We start from the raw sequence: 17,940 nt of genomic DNA, 5'->3' as shown, positions 1-17,940 counted from the left end.
TGAAGGCCTGCCTGCCTGCCTTTCCCCCCCTTGAAGGCCTGCACCCCCTTGAAGGACTGCACCCCCCACCCCCGAAGGCCTGCACTCCCTTGAAGGTCTGCACCCCCCCGAAGGCCTGTCCCCCCCCTTGAAGGCCTGTCCCACCCCCTTGTAGGCCTGTCCCCCCCTTGTAGGCCTGTCCCCCCCTTTAAGGCCTGCCTGCCTGCCTTTCCCCCCCCTTGAAGGCCTGTCTCCCCCTTGAAGGCCTGCACCCCCCTTGAAGGCCTGCACCACCCCCCTTGAAGGCCTGTCCCCCCCCCCTTTGTAGGCCTGTCCCTCCCCTTGTAGGCCTGTCCCCCCCCCCTTGTAGGCCTGCCCCCCCCTTGAAGGCCTGCCTGCCTTTCCCCCCCTTGAAGGCCTGTCTCCCCTTGAAGGCCTGCACCCCCCTTGAAGGCCTGCACCCCCCTTGAAGGCCTGTCCCCCCCCCCTTGTAGGCCTGTCCCCCCCGTGTAGGCCTGTCCCCCCCCTTGAAGGCCTGCCTGCCTTTCCCCCCTTGAAGGCCTGCACCCCCTTGAAGGTCTGCACCCCCCCAAAGGCCTACACCCCCCCTGAAGGCCTGCACCCCCCTGAAGGCCTGCCTGCCCCCCTTGAAGGCCTGCACCCCCCCCCCGAAGGCCTGCCCCCCCTTGAAGGCCTGCCTGCCTGCCTGTCACCCCCTCCCCCTTGAAACCCTGCTTGCCTGCCCGCCCGCCCCACCCTGAAGGCCTGATGCCCCGACCCACCCCGAAGGACCGCTCGCCCCCCTGGCCTCCCCGCACCACCTATGAACAGCCGCAGCAGGATCGCGAAGTCAGCGTCAGCGATCCCTGCGCTGCCTTCCTGCGCCACGGTCCCGCCCCTCCTCTGACGTCAGAGGAGGGGCGGGATCGCGGCGCAGGAAGCAGCGCAGGGATGCTGACGCTGACTTCGCGATCCTGCTGCGGCTGTTCATAGGTGGTGCGGGGAGGCCAGGGGGGCGAGCGGTCCTTCGGGGTGGGTCGGGGCATCAGGCCTTCAGGGTGGGGCGGGATCGCGGCGCAGGAAGCAGCGCAGGGATGCTGACGCTGACTTCGCGATCCTGCTGCGGGCTGCTTCACAGATGGTGCAGGAAGGTCAGTGGGGCGAGCGGTCCTTCGGGGGTGGCGGGGGGACTGAACGGCAAGGCCGGGAACACCCCCTTAGGGCTGGTACCCGGGGCGGCCCGCCCCCCCCGCCCCCCCCCTAGGTACGCCACTGCTTCTTCCTAACCATTTTTTCCTAACCTCTCCTTCTATGGAATTGTTCTGTGAGAATAAAAGAACTAGTTCGTTTTCTCTGCATCTGTACCGTGAGTAATGTGTTCATGGTTCCAGAAGATTCTTACTTTTAAGCCGGGAGCGAAGTAGTTCTGCAGATTTCTTAGGCAAATTCAAATCACTTACTAGATCATTAAATGCACTCTGAGAGAACCGTTGTGGAGTAAAGTCGTTTTCAGGCTGGTAGACATCATCAGTATCGTTTTTGGTGATTGCGTCAGGTTCACTTACAACATCATCTTCTGCCAGGTTCTCTAAAATAGCTTGAGGAAGAGGAGCATGCAGGTCTTCTCCATATAGAACTGGTCTAATAGCTGAAGGAATGTTTGGATACACAATTTGGTTATTTTTCAAATTGCACCCCTGAACATTAGCTAAATAGAATCAACAGTCATTAAGGTGGTCTTTAGGCTCCCTCCACACCATAGGAATTACAAATGGCATGCAAGTTTTCTTTCCTTTTGTCCACAATCTTAACCTCTCAACACAAAAGTGGCAAACTTTCTTTAGCCCCCATGCCTTATCCTGGTCACCAAGTTTCACTTTAAAATAAGCATAGTAAGCTTTTTTTTTTTTTTTACAAAGTCTGTTATATCCGTTCTTTGCTTAAGCACTGTATAATTTTCACAAATGTAACAGAAAACATTTGGATTGTTCACACACTTGCGGGTAGATATTGTAGTACCTGCAATCGCAATCTATACAGTATATATAAAATCGGATGTATCTGTGTGTGTGTGTGTGTATGTATGTTTGTATATATGTATGTTCCAGCATAACTGAAACACATGGAGAGATTTCAACCAAATTTGCTATACATATCACTTACTATCTGAGAAAAAATACTGTGGGGGTGGGAAGGGTGTGACATGCAAGAATTACCAAAATGACAGTTATATCGTATTCAGTTTTCATAAACTTCAACTTGTGGTGGATTAAATGTTAAAGGTTTACAGTAAAGCTGACCTTGGGCTCTGTGTGTTAAACACCACGTACCATAGTGTTTAAACACACAAAGCCCTCGCTACAAGAAAGGTAAAGTGCTCCCCACCACCAAAATCCATATGGACAAACAATGCAGCAGCACAGACAGTCAACAGGCCACTGCTCCCAGACACCACCTCACTTTCAGAGACACTCAAGCACAGACACAGTCTACCCCTAGGGCTGGAGACTGAGATGCAACCGAATAAATGCAGACCGAGAGGGATTTGGTTGGGGCAGGAGCAGGAGCACAGATGTAGGGGCTGACAGGTGAGTATGGGAAAAAGGAGCAAGGGAGAGTTTTGTAGAGGCAGGCAGGGCAGAGAGGTGTTTGTGGAGTGGATGAAAGTGAACAGAGATGGTGGTCTGGCTCCCAGGCTCTTGAATCAGCTTCTCTGCAGTCAGCACCAATGCAAGCAGTCCTAATGACAGGCTGCAGCCAAACTTTAGAGGGGTGAAAGTCCCGGCATTTTTCTCACTGCACATCTCATGCTGCCTAGAATTGCTGATGCTTGTCGGAAATGCTATATCGCCCATGGGCATGCTTTGACACCCGCCCCCCCCCCCCAAGACCATTTTTGACATTTTCACCGCATCCACATTTCTAATGTGTATGCCATTATTTACCATATGCTATCTTTCATTATTGTGCATGTTCCATATTGCTGTGGGACCTAATTCTAAATAATGCAAGCTCATATGATTAGCATACACAAGCACAATAACATGTTTTAGCATATCTAGCATTAAGCCTGTTTCTTAGCCACACCCTTGGTTGACTGGTGGTAACCAAAAAGAGACACAATTTTACTGATGAATTTAAGATTAATAATGATAAAAGCAGTAGAAAGAATGTAGCCGAGTTTCATCTTCTTTTTTAAATTATTTATCACTAAAGCATAGTGAAAGGAAATGCTATAGCTTATTTGCCTTGATACTTGGCATATGCCTTCCAAGCAGTGTTCAGCTGTATGCCTTAAGGACACATATCTGCTATAAATTCATTTTTATCTAATTTGTCTGAGATCTAAGCTTCCTGTGGAGGTCTGAAATCAAAACGACTGATTCTGTCTGATGTTGGCACTGACATAGCATGTCTGCTGACTTCCTTCTGTTTATAAAGATTCGGGGGGAGGTGACCATTTTCATTTTGCAACTTCACATAGCGAACATTTAGCTGGGAAAGCTCATAGGTATGCAGCTGATTGGAGCAATACGGTAAATAATCAAGATATTTTTGCTAGAGAAAAGCCAATCATTGATAGCCCTCAAGGAGTAGGTTCAGATGAAAAATCCAGAATACGTACGTGTTTGGATATCTGTGTTATAAGGTCTCGCACGGTTTGGCACCCAATTACCTTGCTGACTTTTACAAGATATAAACATTCATTGCGTATTACAACTTTATTTGCATATTTCCACCGTTCACTTTCATGTCATGTAGCTAGTTGGGATGCTGACTTTTACCGATTATTAGGTAATTCAAATTCTTATTTGTATTTTAGGAAATTATTGAAAGTTTATCTATTTATTAAATTCTGTGAATTACTCAGTCCTCTTTTATTTTGTTAACTGCTGATTTCCAAGGTATTATGGTATATAAATAAATGTTATATTATGCAATATCTTAGAATAACATTTGTCTCTTAGAATGTTCCGTGTTTGTTTATCATTATTTGAAAGTATTGCGTGCTTTAGAAGAGAATTTTCAAATCTAATATGTTTTTGTTATGGCCCTGTTAGTAGTTTTACAGTTAAATCTCAGCTTTCACAGATCTTCACAGGTAAAAATAATGGATTTCATATACCACCTTTCTGTGGTATTACCAAAACAGTTTACATATTACATACAAATCTAGTAAAGGTTTACTATCCCGTCCATCCTCATACATCTTTGATACATTCTCAGAACACAAAGACATAAGTAAAATAGTCTAGGCCACATTTGTATATATGAAATTAAAAAAACATCAAAGGCCTTCAGTATTTTCCCCTGTAGTCATAAAAAGGTTTGAACTAATGTGCACACAGGTGATTATAACACACACCTTCTAACACTTCTCAGTGCTCAGAGAACTGTTTTTAACTTATGAGACCACTGGGTGAAGCAAAATTTTAGCCCACTACTGATACGGCTCAATTCTCAATCATTGCACTGGTCCCTGTAGTATCTTTAAGTATAATACTTTTTTTTTTGCTTTTTAAAATACTTTTTTCTTTTTAAATACTCCAACTTCAAAAACAGACTTAGCTTTTAATGCAGGGGTTCAACGGGTTCTGACGCGTTTCACCGTGCTGCCTCAGAGAACCCGCATCAACATGAACTTAATTCTGCCCCCCTCATGTCTGTTTTTGTTTCCAGAGGAGAGCGACACGTCTGATAAAAGGTATGGAAAACTTTTCATATGCTGAGAGATTGGAGAAATTGGGTCTCTTTTCTCTGGAGAATAGGAGACTTAGAGGGAATATGATAGAAACTTACAAGATCATGAAGGGCATAGAGAGAGTAGAGAGGGACAGATTCTTCAAACTTTCAAAAAATAAAAGAACAAGAGGGCACTCGGAAAAGTTGAAAGGGGACAGATTCAAAACGAACGCTAGGAAGTTCTTCTTTACCCAACGTGTGGTGGACACCTGGAATGCGCTTCCAGAAGACGTAATAGGGCAGAGTACGGTAATGGGGTTTAAGAAAAGATTGGATAATTACCTACTGGAAAAGGGGATAGAGGGGTATAGATAGAGGATTACTGCACAGGTCCTGGACCTGTTGGGCCGCCGCGAGAGCGGACTACTGGGCACGATGGACCTCAGGTCTGACCCAGCAGAGGCATTGCTTATGTTCTTATGTTCTTGGGTGTTATAAAAAGGTTGCCATAAACCAAAATGCCATCAATAGCTATGAGAATTAGTTACCAGATTAGTAGGTTATTTTTCAACATAAACAAAATCAATATGGATTCATTGACTTGATGTTTGCATAACAACATGACAACATTTGTAAAAAAAAAAAAAAAAAAAAAAGGATAGTAAGTTGTACCTGATAAAGACAAGGTCTGATTGATCACATGATATTTCCTCAGAGCACTGATTGGGAGAAAGTCAGTGACCCTAACATTGGTGCAAGTAAAATGGTAAAAGATAAAGAACACAATATATGGCTTCATGGAGAAGAGGCAGAATGGATTAGTGAAGAAAAAGTGATGTTTTACAATTCTATAGACATTTTTTTAAAGTAGAAATCAAAAAGCCATGGGAGAGGAGACTGGTTTTTGTTAGCCATTTAGAAGGATAGGCAGCATAATAATATAGACCCCTTTTATCAAGCTGCATTAGGGGTTTTTATTGCAGGCCTCTGTGGTAAAAGCGCTGATGCTCATAGAATATCTATGAAATGTCAGAGCTTTTACTGCAGTGACCAGCGATAAAAAAACTCCTAACGCAGCTTAATAAAAGGGGTCTTAATGCATGTAAAATGGTAGCTGGTTATGGGATAGCCAAGGGAGTAGGATTAAATGATCAGTTTCTCATTGAAGACAGATGAATAATGGAAGACCCCATAAATCAGTTCTGAGACTAGTGTTGTTTAACATATTCATTAATGAGCTGGGAAGGGAAGCAATGAATTTTATGATTAAATCTGTACATGATAAAGAATTATTCAAAGTAGTCAAAACACAAGCTGATTGAGGAATTGCAGGAGGATTATGCAAGGCTGGGAAGCTTGCCTTGTAGATCATATCTAATGTGGACAAGAATAAAAATGATGAACATAGACTTTACCTTATGGTTAGAATTATTTACCTCTATCTGCAAATTCATATCAGATCCTACAATATGTGTATCTTTAGAAGCATTAGAAGGTGGTGGTATACCCAGCAAAATATCCAGTAAAAAACAGAAGAAAAAAATATCTCTGCACAGTCTACACAACAAAAGAAAAACAGCAGAGGGCAGTCCACCAATGGCTAGGAAGGATATCTGAGGAACCAATCGTTGAATATCCAAGAGTCTTCAATTGAACTAAATATGAGGACTCACCACAAGTCATGTTTCAGCCATTAGGCCTGCATCAGGAGTCTAAAATATAAATCTTTTTCATCAGTCATTTTTCTCTTAGTTCAATCAATTATATTATCTCGTCTTGATTACTGTAACGCTATCTACCTCGGCATTATAAAAATTTGTCTTCATAGATTACAATTAATTCATAGTACTGCTGTAAAGTTGGTCTTTGGAAAATATAAATTTGACCATGTGACCCCTTTGCGCGAGTTTCCCCGTAGGAAATAATGGAAACTCGCTTTGATATGTCCCCCCCCAAGAGAACCGGCATTGCTCCCCCCGAAGGCCCCCCCTGCAATCCGGAACCCTGCCCCCCATGATCTGGCACCCCCCCCCCCGTGATCGGGCATCCCCCTGCTGCGATTGGGCACCCCCCCCCCCCGCCGCTTCTTACCGTCATCTGGGCCTGGGCACCGGCACCGGCTTGTCCTGTGCGTTGGTGCTGGTGCCCGAAGATCGGCCTCCTCTTCTTGCTGGGCCTTGAGCATGCCCAGGCCCAGATGATGGTAAGAAGTGGTGGAGGGGTGCCCAATCGCGGCAGGGGATGCCCAGTCGTGGCAAGGGGTGCCGGATCGTGGGGGGAGGGTGACGGATCGCGGGGGGAAGGTGCCAGATCGCAGGGGGGGGCGCTCATAAATCAAGCCATGCTCGGTTTCTGAGGGGCCGATTTTGCGAATGTTTTGCTCGTCTTGCAAAACACTCGCAAACCGGTGCACTCGTAAACCGAGGTACCACTGTATTTCTTTTAAAATTCTACATGGTATCTTTAATCCTCTTATTCTTTATTTTGGAATGTTTACCGATTCTCCTTTGCAAGAGGTATCCAACAATTTAAACTCTCGCTTCCTTCTAAAAAAGGGATTAAAGGAGTCAAGATCTTCAGTCAATCGTTGGTCTTTAAACTCTCTCAACTCTGGAATGATCTCCCCTTTTTATTAAGGAGTTCCTGTTCATTTCAATTTGTCCGTAAATCTTTAAAAACTACTCTATTTGCCAAACATTTTGAAAATTAATTCTTTTGAAATTTTGCTATTATTTTCTATTCATCATTTGTAAATCATTCCCTGTTTATTTAATTGCTGTAAACCGAGTCGAGGCTTCTCAGAATGATGACTCAGTATACAAAGTTAAACTTTTGTATATTTTAGACTAAACTAAACTAAACTAATCATAAATTATGCATCCAAGCATAACAAATAAACCAAAAAAGAATATTCCAATAAAATAAAACCAAATAACCATTCCCTTTAACTGTATCCATGACATCCTGTTTGTCTGACTTGCCTGTTTAGATTGTAAGCTCTTTTGAGCAGGGACTGTTTTCTTCTTCTTTGTGACTCTGTGCATACCGTTTGGTGATCAATAGATGCCAGATGATCACACAGTACATCAGAAACAATTGAAAGCACTACTGTAAGTCCAGTATTGTAAGTCCAGTAACAACTGATGGAACAGTATCAACGTACATAAGGACTTATTTTAGCTATATCAAATAGGTACCACATACGTAAACATCTACAGTATGTGCTTTTCCAGCCTAAATGCCCTTTTATAAACCAATCCTCCACATATTTACAATGCTTGATTCTACTTTAGGATAAACTGTTTAGAAAAAGGACTTTTGAAAATTATTTGCAAAATGTTAGAAATTATTTAGAAGGAAATAGAAAATAAAAATGTGACTGTCATGCCTTTGACTGAATCTGTGTGATTGCACCTTAAGTATTTTGTGAAGATCTTGTTATTTCATCTCACAAATGATAATAGAATCTAATCTAATCAATAATTTCTGAATTGTTCAGGTTTCAGGTTTAATAAGGATTTGATTGATCGCTTAATCAGAATTCTAAGCGATGTACATATCAGTAAAATTACAAAATTTAGGGAACAATACGACAACTGACAAAAACTAAGTCTTGCAAGACTAATTATAAACTAACATTACAAACCCATTAAAACACAAGGAGAGGTAAGGAAAGGAAATACAAATTGTTTGATAATAAGTAAGACATTCAAGGAAAAACCATTTAGTTCAAAGTGATTTACATTAAAAAAAAAAAAAAAAAGCCATAATAATTCTATTGGGAAAATAGAATTCCTTGGTGTCCTTACAATTCTTTAACTACAAGTACTAACTTTACAATCTTATAAAAATGTTACGAAATTTCCAATAACTAACTTCTGTCCTTATTTATATAGGTAAATCATTCCAAATAACAACAGCAGCATACATAAAAGAAACATTAAATTGACATTTAAAATGTATACCTCTAAACGGGGGAACTGCAATAAAAATGTATTACACTTCTCCCTCTGTATTCAAGCTTTCAGCATTCGCGGTTTCAATTATACACGGTTTTTAGCTTGCTGGCTCCTCCCCCCAAATTACATCAGCTTGCATAGAGAAATCGCTGATTCCAAATGTTTACAGAGAAAATCACTGATTCCCAGCACTTTCTTCACCGTATTTTGGCCTCTCCTTCAGGAACAGGCCAGGTCTCCCACATGTTATTCGCAATTTCACCATATTCACAATGGTTTTTAACAGAAAACAGTGAATAACATATGAAAAAGTTACTAGCGGTTTTTCTGTATTTGCGGTTCTGTTAATCCCCTATCACAGCGAATACGGAGGGAGAAGTGTACTCAATCCATTAGATGAATAATGCAAACGTGAAATGAATAAAGTGAGATGATCGGAAGCCTCTGCCTGTATAATATGATGAATCAGACAAACAGTGTAGAACTAGAAAATTTATAGAAAAAGGCAAGAAAAATGGTAAAAGGAATAGAGTGGCTTCTTTATGAAGAAAGGCAGACTTAGTTAGAGCCCTTCATCTTGGAGAAGCCTGAACTGAAAAGGGATATGACAGAAATTTGTAAAATATTGAGTGATATGGAGCAAGATAACAGAGAATGATTAGTTACCATTTCAAATAATTCTAAAATTAAAGAACATTTCTTCAGTCACTGCACAATTAATATATGGAATTTATGTGGTCAACTCTGTTTCTACAGTATAGCCAAGTTTCTGGAGAATGGTACATTTATAAATTTTTAGCGATACACTTGGGGGATGATCATCTCTGATTCCTGGGAGTGACCAACAGAAAATAGGGTAAAGGTAAAGAGTCATGGATTTGATATCCAAAAGAGTTTACATATTAGATGCAGATACTTTCTTAGCCCCTAGTTTGCTCACAATCTAAGTTTGGGTCCTAGGGCAAGTCAGTGATTTAGCTAGGAATGAATGCAGAAGTAAGAAAATAGGCACCTATAATACTATCTTTTCCAAGATAGTTGGACAAGGTGGGGTGGGGGAAATCCCCTTTATAACTCCAGACAGAGAGTGGGTGAGGAGCATTTGTAGAAATTGAAGGGTAATTTGTGCATAGAGTATGTAGATAGATAGGGGATCAGGGACAGAGTTTGATGGGCAGGGGCTTACATATGAGGTGTCTAGAGGAGTATCTAAAACAATAGAGGTTTGTCTACTGTGGGTGAGATGCCCAAGGTGGGGAAGTAGGAGCCCATGTAAGTCAGAGGCACAGTGGTAGTGTGATGTGTGGTGAATGATGCAGGGGTATGGGAGTGCGCAATGCAGTATATATATGCATAGGGAGCAAAGGAGAGGAATGTTGAATGTGGTACACTGTCAATAGGGCGCAAGACAATTGCGCCCCAACAATTCCGCTCCGTCAAATGCACGCAGCGACAATTGTGTGCATGAAGAGAGCAGAATTGTTGAAGCGCAATTGTAAGTGTAGTGGGGGGTTTGCAGCAATCTTATAATTCAGAGAGCGTCGGCATTGAACAACCCCTTGAGCGCGTCATTGTAAAGGTTCCCCCCACCCCCCTCAGCATTGCACCCCCCCCCAAGAGCGTGAGTGTAGTAGTGAGTTCCCACACACACACACCCCCTCAGAGAGCAAACGGGAAAGCAAAGGGCAGCAAAGCAAGTTGTGTGCTCAGAGCGCGAGCTGTAAGTGTAATGGGGGGTTCACCCCACCAGAAATTAGTACTCAAGGATTAGGGCCCGAATGTATCCCTTATTAACTCAAAACAAGCCCAGTTTTGATTGATGAAGTGGTGAGGATGTTTGAGGAGTAGGGTGTCTGGAATATCTGCATGTGAAGCAATGATATGAACACCCCTGACGCAGCAATTTTATGCGAAATGGAGGGTTCCCCGTTGGGTGTAAGGACTGCCTGGCCTGGATTTGGAAGGCATTAGCAGCTAAGTTATTTTTTTCTTGCTTTTGCTGTGGATGTTATGAGCTGGACTATACTACCATTTGTTACATTCACCCACTGACTTTCATCTGTATTAGGTGTGCTGTTTGATACCACCTGGTAGGCTACTTTAGTTGCCTTGTTTTTGGACTATTTTTCAGCATTTACATATAAACAGATAAACAGCTTCTGTAGGAGTGGAGTTTATTTAGGCCAGATGAAGCTGAACCGAGGCCTTTTTCTCCACTTCTTTTCTTTTTCTTTTTCCCTTTTTCTCTTGGGGAGTGTGAATGCTGTTGGTTGTATGTTTAAGGCCTTGTAGTGTTGTTGGGTGTGTGTATCGTTTGTCCGTGTGGGGCTTGTTTTGAGTTAATAAGGGGTTCACCCCACCCCCACCCCCAAGGAGAGCATGAGTGTAGGGGGGTTCCCCCCACACCCCCTCAGTGCAAATGGGAAGGCATACAGCGGCGTGCATTTGTCCTGCGTGCAAATGTCGGGGCAGAAATGTCAGCACGCCAATATCCTGCGCACATTTGATGGGTCACCATTGAATGCACAGTAATCTTGTATTAGGCAAAGGGCTTGTAGAGGTGGTTTGAAAGTGAGGGGGAGGCAGTGTCTGAGATGGATCTGTAAGGCATGTGTAAGGGATTCAGAGAAGGGGAGGGGTCTGAGATAGATCTGTAAGAAGAACTGGAGAAGTAATAGAGGGGAGCCTGGGTAAGTATCCCTGGGGTGGTTTTGCTAGGAAGTATAGGAGTACAATGGAAGGGAGCATAGGAAGCATCTCAGGTGGCTTTGCAGAAAGGGATAGAGGTACAGTGGATGGAAGCTTGAGGACGTGTCCAAGAAGGATAGGGGGTTACAGTGGAGGAAGCCTGGAGAGATGTCTGGAATAGGTCTGCCAGGAAGGATGGGGAGTGCAGTAGAGAGGAGCCTGGAAAGATGACCAGGGTGGTTCTTCCTGGAATATTATAAGTTCAGTGGAGGGGATCCTGTCCCTAGGGTAGGTGTGCTGGAAAGGGTAAGGATCTGCTGGGAGGATGGTATACTGTAATAGAGGGCGCCTAAGGAGAGAGAGCCCATAGAGAGGATGGGGGTACAAAGAAGAGTTTAGGAAACATGTTCTGTCTTTCTTTTTTTCCCTTGGGGCATATAACCCATTTTTTAGGACAAGTATGGGACACACAGCACTTACCTCTAGCAGTGCTGACATGTTTCCGCTGGTCTTCATCACTCCCTTCCCTATGCAGCATAGCATTTCATGGATAATCCAAGGGTAAAAGAAAAGACAAATATTTGTCTCTAAAGGATGACACAGTGCTTTGATTACATGGAATGGGCTGTGCTCGAGGTCCTTTCCAGCCCCAACATCCTGATATCACGGTGCAGTGAAATGCTTTAGTGTTTCATCTCAGGCTGCACAGTATGAGCTGTAGAATTCTAAATCTTTTTGATAGACTTAGGGCTCCTTTTACTAAGGTGCGCTAGTGTTTTTAGCGCACGCAGGAAATTACCACGCGCTATACCGCAAGCTACGCTTATAGAACTAACGCCAGCTCAATGCTGGCGTTAAGGTCTAGTGTGCGGGGCGATGTAACGCACGCTATTCTGCGCATTAAAGCCCTAGCGCACCTTAGTAAAAGGAGCCCTTAGACCCCCCCCCCAGCACCAGCTCAACATGAAATACTTAAGCTCTTTAGGTTCAAACAATTTTTATTGATGCAAACACAGCAAATACAACACCAGCGCACCCCAAAGGTGCACAGTACATATACAATAATAGAACAAGTATATACAACCAAACTCCCTCCCCTTCCTTCTCTACCTAGGGCAAGTGAGATTAATGAGGGTGAAAAGGTATAAAGCCCTGTACTCTTATGAACCCCAAAAATGTCACACCACCCCTTCCCCCCACCTGAATCACTTATCCTATCTTTGACTAATTGCTAGAATCTTCAATATATCCCATTTCCCCTCCTCAAACCCCCCTCATCCCCCCCATGATACTCTCCACCCCACCCCACCAGTACTCACCATTACTCTCCCAACCCAACTAACTAACAAATTAGGACACCCATCTTAAAACCGCACTGCGACCCTTAGGATGTAAGACTTGCAGATAAGGCTCCCATATATTCAAAAACAACATCTTTCGTTTCCTAGACTCTCCGGCATCTTGCGCCTCCCAAATGACCAACTAATGCAATTGGGTCCACAACTGTCCAGCACTGAAAAATAAATTTCCTGGCCAGTAAACTCATCTTCCTACACAAAGCTCGATGCCCCCTAGGTAAATGGCCAAAAGCCTCTGGCAAATCCAAGACAAAGTGGTCCGGGGTACTGTGTAAGACTCTGCCAATTAACCCTGACATATGAGATTATACGCCTCCAGAAGCGCTGAATAATGGGGCAGAACCAAAAGGCATGTCCCAAAGCTTAAGCTCTTTACTGGCTGCCCATGACATGGGGGTGGAGGGATGCATTGAAGACCAGGATCGGGAGAGAGCATGGCAGCGCTGTTAGAGGTAAGTACTGTGTATGCCCTGCTCATTTCTTCTCACTGCCACAGGTTTTAGCTTTCTTTTTTTCACACCCAATGAAACTTCTGTATAGGTCCAGCAGCAAGTGGTCCCCAGTGTTTTGCAGGCCTTGCTAAATGGTAGTTATTCCTTTGTCTTAAAGGATCCCCATTATGGGAGATGCTATGCTCTGAGCTCAAAGGACATTTGGTCTCACCTTACATGGCACATCTTATATTTTTATAATTTTCTATAAAGTCCATGACCAATTAGGCCCTCGGGTCTAAGTAATTCTGTCATAATATATCGTTGATTCACCTTTTAAATAGATAATCCCCCAGAAGAGATTAGATGATAAAGGAGAAATAAAGCAAAATCAGTTCTTAAAGTGAAACACATGTTATTTGTTTTATTTTTATAGATATGAAAATAAGGACCAAGTCAGAAAACACTGCAGCTGAATTACATAAATTCCACCACAAGGCAAGCAGCTCTGAGACTAGGATTAAACAGAGCAATTCATCGAGCGATTCCCTTGGACAACACAAGGGTAAAAGGAAAGACAAATCTGTGCCTCTAAAGTATGACACAGGTCTTTGTTTACGTGAAAAGAGTTGTGCTTCAGGGTCTTTCCAGCCACAGCAACCTGGTGTCAAAGATCTTGACACTTGCAGAGAACGCCAGTCATTGTCCACACACAAACATGCACACAAGGCAGAAGGAAATCCACTGCATCCGAGTACGATGAATGAGAAGAAAATCCTGAATTGCCAAATGATTTCTGAAGGAATTGGTGAATTGTGGAATCAGGCTGAGAAGATCCCCGAGGTGAACCAGAGACTTTCTTCCAAGCGTTAGAATGTGGGCCACTCCAGAAACACTTGCTGCTACATGGAGAAGAGATGCCAAAGTGTTAAAATAAAGAGCACACATAGGCATTTTGCACTCAACTAGTACCGATGGTATATTTAAAAAAAAAAAAAAAGTTGGGACAAAGGATTTTATCTTAGTGTGGTATCTAACAAGTTTGTCACTACTTTTACATTGCAGTCCTAAATAAATGAAAAATTATTGTCCAGTAAATAAACACAAAACACATCAATTGTTAGAATTCATGTTAGTATATAATGAGAAAATAGATCTATCACAAAATACCTGCTATTTGTGGGTGAATCATATGAAAAACATGCAAACTACAATATTGTGGATGATGCAGTGAGTGAAATGTGAAGAAGTGGCATTTATATTATATGAACTTTGCTTTCTGTTGTATTATTATAAACCATGCCTTCACATATTGTGACAGCCTGGCCAGGCCCAACAGACTAACCTATACTGACCCAGCACACAAACGCTGGCCGAGCGGAGTCACACGGAATTGGTACTAGGTACTAGGAAAAAAAGTTATCAAAAAGAGAGTTACAGCTTCCAAAATGCTGAATTTCAAAAAGGATTTATTGAATCAGGATTTTCAACCCAAAGAAAATAGCTTTGTAACATTCAGCATATATTTCCACCTTCTGGATTCAGCATCTACTTCATAATCAGTTTTTTTTTTTTTTCCAAAAGGCACACAAATAAATGCAAAACAGCTTCAGCAAAAATATCAATAATCTGTACTTCTTTCTAAAGCACAGTTCATGTCCCTCCTTAAGGCAAGCCTCACTGCTTGGCCTTCTTAGGCTGAGCCAAACGCTCCTTCCCTAGGTATTTCCACAGTATTTCAATATTTTTAAAATTCTCTTTCAATTTTAGTGCAGTGCACAACTTGACATGCATCCTTAGCTTTTCTAACAAGGCCAAGCTCAAAGGCATTAGGGACCATCCTCCTCCCACAATGACCACTATTCTGGTCTCTCCCCAAAAAGGATCCTTTCAGGTTGCTATTAATCCAAGTTCCTCTGTATGCTTATAGCAAACTTGTCCTTATTCCAGCTTTCTTCACAATAGGCAAAAACTTTCTTTGCTTGACTTTTCTTTGCCCTATTTAAGGCTTAAAGCTATGCTTGTATTACCACACCTTGCAGGATGTGCTTTACAAACTTTCTCAAGTGGCAGCATTAATTAATTCTCAAATAGAGGCTTTCAAGATCACAGTCCCAGCAGCTCAGGTACAAAAGTGTGTGTGTGTGTGTGTGTGTGGTGGGGGGGGGGGGGGGGGGAGACTCCCTTGAGCAGTGCTAGACCAATTAATTTCAACACAGTTTCATTTTCACTCATATTCTGTCTCCATTTGACTTTCACTTAAAGGATAATATCTTCACAGCACTCCAAGAGCTCTTCCTGGCTTAACATTTCTCTGCTATCATCATAGTCTGCAAGGCCATCTTTCTGCATTTCTACTTCTGGACTTTCAAATATACATTCCTGAAGTGTTCTAATCTGCTTCCTTTGGTGGGCTACATTCCTGCTCTCCAAATGTGGCTGAATCTCAGGTCTCACTTCCTGCATCTGCTCAGAGCTGCTGCTGCCATTGCTGCTCTTCTGACCTCTATTGCTCTGCCTTCTTTTGCTGGGCTCAGGAAGGTTAGCAACAGGTGTGACTTGGTCCCTAATTAGCTGACTTCTAGTGAGGTGTGTGTGCACCCAAACTGGCTCCCTGCTTATGGCTTTGTGTAGGTTGCTTAGGAGCACTACCTACAACACTGTTGCCAGGTTTAATAGTTCCTGCTGAGTATAGTTTCATTTTGCTAAACTCAGGCATAGGCAAAGATAAATAGGTACCCTGCTGCCGATACACACTTTCCTTTGACTTCTAACAGTATGCCTTAGTCCTAGCTCTAGGCTGTGGTACAGGTTCAGGCATATCTGTAGTTTGAGTGCGTTTAGCCTGTCTTTCCCCAACAGGCAGCTTCTCCAGGTTTACCACAGGGTTCACAGGGGCTTTCCTGTGACAATATTCATAAATAAATATATTTTCCTATTTGGATTTGAAAAACCTACATCACCACGGCCCCCATAATTCAACATGTAGCATTCAAATTGTATCCTTTGGGAACATTTGGGATCAGCCATGCTAAGCAATCAACATATTCTGTTCTGGAGAGGGAAGAAAGACCCCCTGCTGTTCATGAAGTGTGATGCTGACTGATTATATTACTTATTTATTGGGATTTATTAACCTTGAAATGCCTCTCTTCAAGCCAACAGGGATGGCAAGAGTTTCCATTGCTGCCTGTCTATGTAGTTGTACATAGACATTTAAAGAGACAGAATGGGACTGGGGAGTAAAGTCACGTTTTTCACTTTCTCAATGATTTTATTCAAATGAAATGAAACACATTTAAGAAAATCTCTCTTTTATTAGAAGTGGGTTGCTGTTTGAATTTCTCTGGCCTCTAGCTGCTAACTGCATTGACAAACCAGTTAAGTAAAGGAAGGATGAAGGGTGGGCCAGATGAGTGTCCAAAAATTAACCAGACAGTGCTGGCCTTTGATGATATATGGTTAACTTTAAGCAATTAAGTTGGACCACGTAGATAACTGTCCTAAATTATCAGAGGCTCAACTGAGTCATTTTTCCTCTTTGACTATCAGGTTAATTATAACTGGATAACAATTGGCTATCCCACTGGTGAATATTGATCTCATTGTATTTAATTAATGTTCATATTGCACCTCCTTGGCTCATTGGGTTCTACTTGCTACTGATAGCATGTTTGTTTGTACATTATCATATAGCATATATAAATAGACAAAATTTGTGTTCAAAGTTCTTATCACTTGCAGGCAACACCAAAGAGCAAATTTCTAACTCTTATTGTCCAACCTCTCAATCTGATGCAACACAGCTATGGTAATCAGCTGTCACATATGAAGCTCATTGCTATGTCACTTAGTAACTCAGCTTGACACTTGCAGACAACCCCAGTCATCGTTCAGACTCAAACAAGCAAGGCAGAAGGAAATCCACTTCATGTGAAGGTTTTATTTATTTGTATCCCACCTTACCCAAAGCGGGTCATAACAATATACATATACAAACAGAACAAATACAAAACAACATTATCAAACAGTATAAAAATATCATGTAGTGACCAGTGCCCAAACAAATTGCATTATATGTACTCAATTCCCATATTTCATCTTACAAAAAAGATGTTTTTTTAACAATTTTTTTAAACTACCGAAAAATGGTTGACTCAAATGTAAGTTAGGCGGCTTAATATTCAAGTGCCTTGCCCTGCCAGGATCTGCACCCAGTGCCCTTTTCCTCCCTCCCCTGTCAGGCTCTGCACATAGCCCCTTCCCTGCCAGGCACTGTACCCAGCTCCCTTACCTCCCTCCCCTGTTAGACTCTGCACCCAACCCCCTCCCTGCCAGGCAGTACAAATAGCCCCCTTCCCTCCCTGCTCTCCACCCTTACCTGCTGTATACCTGGAATCCCTGGTGGTCCAGAGGTGTAGCGGGCAGGAGTGAGTTTTCCATTCTCCTGCCCCGCTGCTAAACTGGTTGCTGCCGCAAATTCTTGCTTCAGCTGTATCAAGCAGGAGTGCGCATTGGCACTGCTGCACTGTGCTGAGTGGCTTCCTGAATGGCTCCCATGAATTCTTGCGAGACTCACTTCAACCATTGAGGAAGCTGCTCAGCGCTGAGCAGCAGCATCAAAGTGCATTCCTGCATGGTACAGCTGAAGCCAGAACTCGTGGCAGTGGCTGGTTTATCAGTGGGGCAGGAACGTGGAAAGCTCGCTCCTGCCCACAACACCTCTGGACCACCAGAGATTCTAGGTATGTGGCACAGAGGAGGCACAATGGACAGGACAGAGAGGGGGGGGGGACGACAGGATGCAGAGCCTCGTGGCCTGGCAAAGGCCTGCGACAAGTC

The 17,940-nt window shown here is 43.1% G+C and overlaps 1 protein-coding gene across 11 annotated transcripts in view; it reads left to right on the top strand.

Annotated features, from left to right (window-relative positions):
- PKHD1 (PKHD1 ciliary IPT domain containing fibrocystin/polyductin) overlaps positions 1–14,130 on the top strand; it is an 800,857-nt gene extending 786,727 nt beyond the window's left edge. For all 11 annotated transcript variants that reach the window (XM_033936724.1, XM_033936722.1, XM_033936718.1 and 8 more), the window contains one exon: positions 13,535–14,130. In XM_033936724.1, coding sequence (XP_033792615.1) covers positions 13,535–13,971 — 437 coding nt within the window. In that variant the 3' untranslated portion in view covers positions 13,972–14,130. The remainder of the gene's footprint in view (positions 1–13,534) is intronic.
- The last annotated feature ends 3,810 nt before the right edge of the window (positions 14,131–17,940 follow it).

Source organism: Geotrypetes seraphini, chromosome 3, assembly GCF_902459505.1.
Source record: "Geotrypetes seraphini chromosome 3, aGeoSer1.1, whole genome shotgun sequence".
In the NCBI taxonomy this organism is placed as follows: Eukaryota; Metazoa; Chordata; class Amphibia; order Gymnophiona; family Dermophiidae; genus Geotrypetes; species Geotrypetes seraphini.
This window is presented reverse-complemented; position numbering and strand designations above follow the sequence as displayed.